This window comes from Euphorbia lathyris, chromosome 5 (assembly GCF_963576675.1).
Source record: "Euphorbia lathyris chromosome 5, ddEupLath1.1, whole genome shotgun sequence".
In the NCBI taxonomy this organism is placed as follows: Eukaryota; Viridiplantae; Streptophyta; class Magnoliopsida; order Malpighiales; family Euphorbiaceae; genus Euphorbia; species Euphorbia lathyris.
Window position 1 is genome coordinate 61,096,552 of NC_088914.1, and position 10,169 is coordinate 61,106,720.

At 32.4% G+C, this 10,169-nt stretch overlaps 1 protein-coding gene across 1 annotated transcript; it reads left to right on the forward strand.

Annotated features, from left to right (window-relative positions):
• Nucleotides 1-2,776: 2,776 nt before the first annotated feature.
• LOC136228613 (ras-related protein Rab11D) lies at nucleotides 2,777-9,554 on the forward strand. The gene is made up of 2 exons (XM_066017048.1): nucleotides 2,777-3,157; nucleotides 8,821-9,554. The coding sequence occupies exons 1-2, from the start codon at nucleotides 2,925-2,927 to the stop codon at nucleotides 9,263-9,265; spliced, it is 678 nt and encodes a 225-aa protein (XP_065873120.1). The 5' UTR covers nucleotides 2,777-2,924; the 3' UTR covers nucleotides 9,266-9,554.
• The last annotated feature ends 615 nt before the right edge of the window (nucleotides 9,555-10,169 follow it).

The window sequence follows — 10,169 nt, forward strand, 5'->3', positions numbered from 1 at the left end:
TTATAACTATATTATAAAAAAACATTTTATAATTAATATGTAAAATTAATTCTATTAGTTTGAATCATTGTACTCAGCATGTGAGAAATTGAAGAGTTCAAATAATAATATTTTTAATTAATATTTTCCAACAACTTGTCTAATGATCATGTTTTATTTTCATAAGTTAAAAACTCTTGAAATACTAACAATTTTGTACAAAGAACAATATAATGGTTAAAAACTATATAGGCCACTGTTGCAAAAACAATTATCTCAATCTTAAGTGTATTTGATGCTTACAATCTCTTCGTCTAAAGAATTGGGAAAAAAATAACTTCTTGATGAAATAATAATAATATAACATAATTTATAATTAAAATAAAATCATTGTAAGTATAAAATTTCAATATCTCTTTAATTATTTTCTTCAATATGTTTCCAACTTCGGTGAACAACTATTGTATGAAACTTTATATCTATTCGTACCAAAATGTATAAAATAAAAAAATAAAATTCATATCAATTAAAAAAAATAATGGACTTCACCAGTTTTTTATTTTGAATTAAACCTAACAATTAAGTTCATATAAAGCCGAAAATCTAAATTTTAGTTAGAGATAACAATCGAAACGATTCCACCTAGCAACATATATTAAAAATAATGCAAAGGTATAAAATCTTTATTTTAGTCATTTTGAAAAAGAAAAGAGAAAAGAAAACATGGATAAGGTAGCGAGATGTATGACACTTGGGTAACGACTGAAATGGAATTTCATATATGAAAGATGAAACTATAACTACTATTGTTTTATAGAAATAAAGCAACAACACAAATGATAACAAAATAACTACAATATATGAAAAAAAAAATTGAATGATTGCCTTCAGAAACATGAGGATTTAGATAAGGTAGAGAGAGGTATGGAACCTGGGTAACGGCAGAAATGAAATTTCATCTCTGAAAGATGAAACTATAACAACTATTGTTTTATAAAAATAAAACAACAACACAAATTAGAACAAAATAACTACAACATATGAAAAAATCGAATAATTAACTTCAGAAACATAAGGATTTCTTGTCATATTTGACACCTTTTGCATTCTCCGATTTTAGTTTTCCATGCAACTTCTATTTCTATCGGATTTCTTCAATTTGGAGATATCATTTTGAAAAAAATAAAAAATAAAATATGGATAAGATAGCGAAAGATATGGAACCTGGGTAATGACAGAAATGAATTTCATATTTGAAAGATGAAACTATAACAACTATTGTTTTATAAAAATAAAGCAACAATGCAATTGAGAACAAAATAATTATAACATATGAAGAAAAAAATTGAGTAATTACCTTCAGAAACATAAGGATTTCTTGTAATTTTTACACCTTTGTGTTTCCCGATTTTGGCTGTTCATACATCTTCTATTTCTATAAGAATTCTTCAATTGGAGATATCAAAGTTTGAATTCTCAAAATTCTTAAGGAAAATGTTATTAAATAGTTTATCAATTAGATCTGAATTTCTTAATGAAATAAAAACAAAGTTATAAGATTATATTATTTAAAGCAACAACAAAATTATAAAACTATATTATAAGAGTATGAAAAACAAAACTAATACATCACCAAAATTAAAGGTCGTGGAAGACTTTGATTTTCGACTGTCAATGAATATAATAGTGAAATACTATCTATCATGGTCAATGAATATAATGGTGAAATACTATCTATCATGTTTTATATATAAGTTTATTTGTGACTTTTAGATTTTATTTACTTGGTGTTTTTTCATCTTCTTGTAACTCTTAGATTCTTTTATTACTTTAATTAATGAGCTAATAATTATTTAATGTATTATAAGTATAAATATGTTATTATTAATTAATTAAATCTTTTTTATTTTGATTTTTTACTAGTTGACAACTCATCAAAAATACATTTAAAACACTTCTCCTCATTTCTCTCTATTTCCGCTATTATTTATAGTATAGATATATTAAAGCTCCATTGATAAACTCAATAATTAAATAATATACATTGAAATACTAAATATATATTGAAAAATAGGAAAAATATTCTATACATTTAATGCTTATATGCAGCTTTTAGAATTTGTGTAAGACGAAGAGCGCTTGATACGCCGGTTAGGAGGACTGAAGAGTGGCAAAAGGATGTAGTGGTGAGGGATTTGGGAATACCTAAGCAAATTTGAAGGAATGTGATCAAGAGTGATATGAGTTTATTGGGGATTGAGGAAAATATGGTAGTGGATAAGACAGAGTGGAGAGAGAGAATTTGTGTCGCTGACACGATTTGATTTCACGGTTTTATATAACGATTCGTGTTAACTGACCCTAAATAATTTTGAAACTAAGACTTTGTTGTTGTTGTACGTAGCCTTTAAAATTGAGTATATCAAAACAGTAAAATTATTGGATTTTGAAATTCAAGGATATAAAAATGTAATAATAAAGTTGAACGGTAAATTTTACATTTATTTACTTCAAGTTTGTGGGGGCGCCTTGAACACAGTATGCTCTGAGCAGACAGGTAACCCGAGACATGCGCATATATCTCTCCCCAGCCAATTTTTCATTTTCCTATCGTTATCTTACTCACAACTTTATGCGCCTTCATTTACAGCCATTGTTAATATCCCACGTCATCAAAATCAAAAGACCATTGACGTGGCAATGAAAAGAAAAGCTTGTTCATTTTTAATAAATAAACTGCACCGCACACGATTATATCTCCCTTAGATGATTGATTAAGTCTTGGCTTTGGCTTCAATTATACACAACACAACAGTTGAAGCAGGAGAAGACTATTAAAGACTTGGGCAGAGATCTTCTTCACAGTAATCTCCTGTCTTCCGTGTATTCTTCTCTCTGATCTACACAAATATTGAAATAACAAAGAAACTTCGCGCATAGTTGCTATGGCTACTGGCGGAGGTTACGGAGATCCGAACCAGAAGATAGACTACGTGTTCAAGGTGGTGCTGATTGGAGATTCAGCGGTGGGGAAATCTCAGATACTGGCTCGATTTGCGAGGAATGAGTTCAGTTTAGACTCTAAGGCTACAATCGGAGTTGAGTTCCAGACGAGGACAATGGTAATCCAGCACAAGAGTGTCAAGGCTCAGATCTGGGATACTGCTGGCCAAGAACGGTACTCTTCTTTTGCTTTTTTTCCTTTATTTTGTTTTGAGTGATTGATGTGTGTTAAGTGTGCTGTGTGCATATCATTGTATTAATCATGGTGATTCATGAGCAACAACAAGTTTGAGCTAGGTCTGTTTTAGTTCAATTCGATTTGCGATTTCTTTTGTGTCTTTTAACTTCAATGCTATTTATAATTAATGTTATTTGTGAGAGATTGGAATGAAGGCACCTGATACTAGATCCAGGGGCAATCAATTTGAAAGGATTCGATTATCAAAACGATACGACCTTACAGAAATGATTAAGAACAAACAAAATAAAATTGAAAGGAAATGATGTGATTGGATTGAAATTAAACTGATTGTCTAAAGATGAGAAATAAAATTGAAAATGAAAAACTAAAACTTAAAACTCTAGACTGCCGAAGTCTAGAGATAATTTGCTAGAGTTTTGTTTGAGCGTATGTTGAGTTGTCATCTTGATTTCTTCCTTTTATAGACGTTGGAGGTAACTTCCTTCCTTTTACAGACGTTGGAGGTAACTTCTTGCTTCTTTGCACTAAGTCATGTTCTCCACATTCAAACCGCGTCTTGAATAACTGCTCCACTTTCACTTTCACATGGATTTCTCTTGACACTTTCTAACTTTCCTGCTTTTTAATTGGCTCACAAAAGACACGTTAAAAGTCTTAAATGATCCTCTGATTTCCCTTTGATTTACCTTAGGTTTTCCCTGAGTTTCATCCTAGAAAGTAGCTTTCCCATGATATTCACTCGTGGAAAATCTACTTGTATGTAATTTATCAGGGCCGGCTCTAGGGGGAGACGGCCGCCTAGGGCCTCCGATCGGAATTTTTTTCAAATTTGATAATTATTAAAATTGCAATGGTTAAAAATATGTAGACTTGAATATATAACAAAATGTATTACTAGGTTGAATGGTAAAGGCATTGTGGAGTTATTTGTGAGGGTGTGAGTTTGATTCCCAAAACTGTATGTTTTGGGAATCATTTTCCATTTTCTTTTATTCCTGATTTTCTTAGTAACAAGAAGAATATGTTTTTTATTAGTACATAAAATTCTTTTCTCTTTATTTTTCATATGTTTTGTTTTTATTATTATTATTATTATATAATTTTAATAATTATTTTTTTATAATTTTAATTTTTTCCTCAAACCAAAATGTTAATATATATTCAATCTAAAATGACTAATATATATTGATTTACTTGTTACAATATATTTTAGGACACAATTAATTTTCACTAATTTACTCATGCTATTGAGTTAATTATATATAAGAGTTAATTACATAACAACTTGTATCCATCAAATTTTTTATGGGGGATAAGGTATCAAAATAGGCCTAAGGTTTTTGGGGAAGTACCAATTTAGGCTCAACGTCCAAAATAGCACCAATATAAGCTTAACGTTTACAACATAACATCAATGTAGGCTTAACGTTTACAACATAACATCAATTTAAGAATTACTAACAGAAAGTTACACGTCATCCGTTAAGACTGCCAACTTAGTGCCACATCACAATTTTTAACATGCTACGTGGCAATTAAAACCATCCAAATTATTGTGCACTGCACGTGACCCCCTAATTCCATCTCATTCACATCGATTTCCCACGCTCATCTCTCTATCGATTCAAATCTTTCATTCAATCTTTGCGACTTTCCATGCTCCCCCTCTTCTCATCTTCTTCCCTTCTCTCATCTTCTTCCTTTGAACCTTAACCCTAACCATTTCTGATTGTCTACAACCATGTCTTATGCTAGTTTCACGTGAGAAAAAAGATTTTGAAGTTAGTAAAAGGGAAGGTACATCATCAGATCACACTTTATCATTTATCATGTAACCCCTCCCTTTTTATTCATGTCCTTTGAACAACAACAAATGATAGAATATGAAACTATAATTAGAAACTATTCTAACTGTATGTTTAAAAGTTCCAACTTCATTTTTATCATAATGTAATGTTCCACTTTGAATCGACAGAGAGATGAGCCTGGGAAATCGATGTAAGGAATGAGGTGGAATTAGGGGATCACGTGCAGCGCACAATAATTTGGATGATTTTAATTGCCACGTAGGATGTTAAAAAATTATAACGTGACACTGAGTTGGTAGACTTAACGGATGATATGTCACGTTCTGTTAGTAATTCCTAAATTGATGCTATGTTGTAAACGTTAAGCCTAAATTGATGTTATGTTGTAAACGTTAAGCCTATATTGGTGTTATTTTGAACGTTGAACGTAAATTGGTACTTTCCAAAAAGCGTTAGGCCTATTTTAGTACCTTATCCCTTTTTATGGTGAGTATTTTTACAAAATCAAAATGAAAATTATAATTTAGTAGGATAACAATTTATAAGAAGGTCCGAATAGTTATGGACCACCGCAAATCATTTCTTATCCTTAAAAATAATATATATTTTTTTGGGCTTATATGGAATGAGCTCGGTGAGGGCGAGCCTTGGCGCAACGGTAAAAACGTTGTTGCCGTGTGACCTGAGGTCACGGGTTCGAGTCTTAGGAGCGGCCTCTTGCCAATTAAATTGGCAAGGGAAGGCTTGCCCCCAATACACCCTTGTGGTGGGACCCCTCCCCGGACCCTCGCTCAGCGGGGACGCGTAATGCGACCGGGCCGCCCTTTTTTTATATGGAATGAGCTCGGTATTCGAGTTTTATGACGAGATTTAATAAAAAATAAATTTTTTTGTAATATAACATATTGAGTTAATAACAACCTGTACCGATCAAATTTTTTATGCTGAATATTTTCACAAATTCAAAATGAAAATTATAATCTAGTAGGACAGTAAATCATAAAAAGGCTCAAATGTTTATGGACCGGCCCTGAACATAGGCCATGAGTGCGATCGCCTAGGACTAGAGCCAAAATGGTCTCAAATTGTTTTTTACTGTATATATAGTAATTTTTTTAAATGACAAAATAATATGATATTTTAGATTTAAAATATGTTCAAATTTCTATTTTTAACTTTTAAGTACAATTTTTTTTCATTAAGGGCTTCTTTATCTCTTTTTTTCATCTAGACCCTTAAAAAAAATCAGGACCGGCCCTGCCTAGGGCCTCTAAAATACTGGAGCCTGCCCTCTAATTTATACCGATTAATATATTTACAATATGTAAAAGCCAAAAAAAAATATTTATGGTGCAAACACATACATTGTTAATATGTTTGTGTTTGTAGAAAACATTGGATCAAAATCGATTATGTGGACTTAACATGTATATTGATTAAGGGGGTGTTTGGTTGCTCCTTTGCAGGCTCCTTTTGCCTTTTCACTTCAAAAGGGAGAGTTTAAGTGTTTGGTTAGTGACCTCATGTTTGCCTTTTAGAATTGAAAAGCAACAGTAACAGCAAACCGTAACAGCAAACAGCAAACCGTAACAGTAAGTAAAACAGCAAACAGCAAACAGTAGGTAAAACAAACGGCCCTAAGGTATTTTGTAAATCTTGGGCTATCATATTAAAGTTCAATTAAGTGATCTAATGTGGGTTATGTATGTCTTAAATGCATATTGGGTTATAAGTAGATATTTGGTTACAATTTGAATTCGGTGATGAGCGCAATAGTAATTGCACATTTAAGTTACAACTATAATAGTTGATTGGTCTTCTAGGATTGTAACTCGTCCGCAATTAATTGATGGATAGGCTGTAGACAAAAGTATGCAAATGACCTAGGAACTATAATCCTCGTATAGTTGTAACCTAAGTGTTGCAGTTTCTATATAGCAGATCACAGGATTGGAAATCCAATTGGTATCTACACATAATTAAGCTCATACCTTGTTAACATGCATTGAGTCCATAGCCAAGTTAGACCACCTAATTAGAATTTAGGCAAAAAAACATAGTTAAGCCCTTAAACTTTATCTGTTTTAAGGAGTCATGATCAATTATTTTTCCATATTGAGCCCTTGATCATTGATTTTGTTATGGATCCAATCCGTATTTAACTTTTCTATCGAGTTTGGGCGACACGATCTTTGAGAGATTCGGTTTGTGACGTGGAGATTTTCACTTACATGTCGACAAATAAAAAATAATAATTTTCTCGACTAGGGGAGAAAAAGTAAAAAGTAAAAAGAAATTATAGAAATCGATTTTCATTAGGTTCTTTCAAGCTGGAAATCGAGCTTGGAAGAACATGCTAGAAATGGATTTTGGTGTTAGGGGAGAATATCGATTTGGTGATTCTAATGCTGGAAGAGAGGAGAAAATTGAGATTGGAAAAACCTACCGGAAATTGATTTGTGTAATTTCTTTTTACTTTTTACTCTCTATCTATCCTAGTCAATAAAGTCTTATTTTTATTTGTCCACGTCAATAGGCTGAATCGCCCTAACGATGTGTGCCGCCCAAACTCGACAAAAAAGTTAAATAAGGGTTGAATCCATCATAGTTATTAAAGGCGCACCAGGCGCAGGCCTTAGCGCCATGACACCCCCATTGTGTGGCGCAACTGCCATGGCATGCGCCATTTTGCGCCAAGGGCAGTTGCCAAAGGCGCACTAAGGCGCGCCTTGGTGAGTTAGGGGCAGTTTTATGGTTTTTTGACAGTCAAGTGTTCTGAAGGGTCCAAACTGAGAAAAAAAAATATTTAAAAGGAAGAGAAAGATTATACATTTGAATTAATTAGAGGAGGCAACCACAGAATCTTATTATAAGAGGAAAAAGTTTAGTAGAACAAAACACAGAAAACGAATTCAAACAGAAACACAGCCAAGGGAATTCAAATTCATCATGAGTGATTAATTTGGGGAGTTTTGATGAGTAGAACTTAGGATTTACTAATCAACTTTAGTTTTCTAGTATGGGGTTTATTTTGCATTTTAAAACTTATTTATGCTTAATATTGTCATGATTTAGTATTCATTGCATTTTTATGTTAGTTTTATAGTTTATAATTTTTTATTTTTGTAAGTGCGTCTTGTCTCGCTATGGCATGCGCCATTGCCGTGAGTCATGTGCCAAGGCTCCAGGACCCCTAGCGCCTTAGTGCGCCATGCGCCTTTAATAACTATGGAATCCATGACAAAATCAATGATCAATAGCTCAATGTGGAAAAATAATTGATCAATGGCTTTATCCTTAAAATAAGTAAAGTTCAGGGGGCTTAATTATGCGTTTTGCCTAGAGTTTAATATGATAGTCCATGATTTACAGAATATCTTAATTGTATATGGAAGTTTTATCCAACAGAAAATCCATCATATGGTTATCCTAAGAGAATGTAGTCAGTTGTTATGATAACGCTAGTATTAAACTGATTAGTTTTGAAGCATTTGAGCAATCTGTAATTTTGATTTAGTTTGGCTCTATCAACTGTTATTTATCTCTTAATTAATTTCTATCCTAAAGTATCTCCTTTTAGCATCTGGTAATGTTATGTATTCTGAAAGGGGAAATAGCTTTTAGTGTGAAACTGAAAGCTATGACTTGGTTTTAATCATTTTAAAGTATATTGTGTACGACACCATCAGCAAATGTACTAATTACTGATTCATCATTCAAAATCCATTAGGACCCATATTTTCGTTTGCAAATGGACCAACAATACATGTTCATGCTATATTTATGGCACATTTTTAACTTATAATGCACATGTGGTTGAATAAGCAGATATAGAGCAGTGACAAGTGCATACTATAGGGGTGCCGTTGGAGCAATGCTGGTATATGACATAACCAAACGTCAAACATTTGATCACATACCCCGCTGGCTGGAGGAGCTACGTGGCCATGCCGACAAGAATATAGTAATAATACTGATCGGCAACAAATCTGATCTTGAGAACCAGCGAGCAGTTTCGACTGAAGATGCAAAGGAATTTGCTCAGAAGGAAGGACTCTTCTTCTTGGAGACCTCAGCATTGGAATCAACAAATGTTGAGAATGCCTTCTTGACAGTGTTAACAGAGATCTTTAACATTATAAACAAGAAGACCCTGGCTGCTGGGGAGGATCAGACTAATGGAAATCCGGCGTCCTTGGCTGGCAAGAAAATCCTCATTCCAGGTCCTGCACAAGAAATTCCAGCAAAAAACAAGTGTTGTAGTTCCTTATAATTCGATCAGATGTGGATTTCAAAGTGTGGAAATTTTTGAAGGAGGATGATTGTTTTTGTTGTAAATTTTTAATTGTTGTAGATTAGCTTGCATGAGCAGCTGATTTAATGGGCATGTTCGTTTTTCACTCTTATTCAATTGTTGTTTGAGTGACTTTGAAGTTGGAAAAACGGCAAGGCAGATTTTCACAGCCTATATATTGGTTACAATATTTTCTTACAGGTCAAATATGATGTGATATGGGCATTTGAATGTCAACTTGTAATGAGATTTCAACGTTTTAGTTCAACTTCAGCTGGCTATTGCTATTGTGGTTTTATTTAGGGTGATTTCAACCTATGATATCAAAACATTAGGAAATACCTAGTGTATTTGTTACCCATCATAAATCTTTTATAATTAAAAAATATTAAGATGTGGGATTCAAATCTCAAGCTTTTATTCTTCAAAAAAACATTAGGAAATACTCAGGGTATCTGTTACCCGTCATAAATCTTTTACATATTAAAAAATATTAAGATGTGGGATTCACAAAATCTCAAGCTTTTATTTTTCAACTATTGAGTCATACCATTAAGCTACTTTATCCTAATTGATTAAAGTTTAATTTGTTAATATGTTAAATTTGCAATATATTTTATTTTATATATTGATTCTTAATGGATAATGGTACACGCGAATTGAATGAGACGGGTATATGATGCAAGAAGTGTTGAAACACAATTTATGTTAAGTTTTTTACTATGATAAAAATCACAGTTAATGAATAAGATCCCAAGGTATTAAAATTTAGAGTAAAATTAAATATGTTTGTTAAGTGTTAAAATTATTAGAAACATAAATACACAAGCAATCAAAAGCCTTGATGCAATTAATGGCCTAAGCCAAAACTGGTTCAAGACAG

Excerpts from the sequence above, each read along its gene's own strand:
- LOC136228613 (XM_066017048.1), top strand. The coding sequence starts at position 2,925 with ATGGCTACTGGCGGAGGTTACGGAGATCCGAACCAGAAGATAGACTAC. Across the intron at positions 3,158-8,820 it reads GATACTGCTGGCCAAGAACG|ATATAGAGCAGTGACAAGTG; the intron begins GTACTCTTCTTT and ends TTGAATAAGCAG.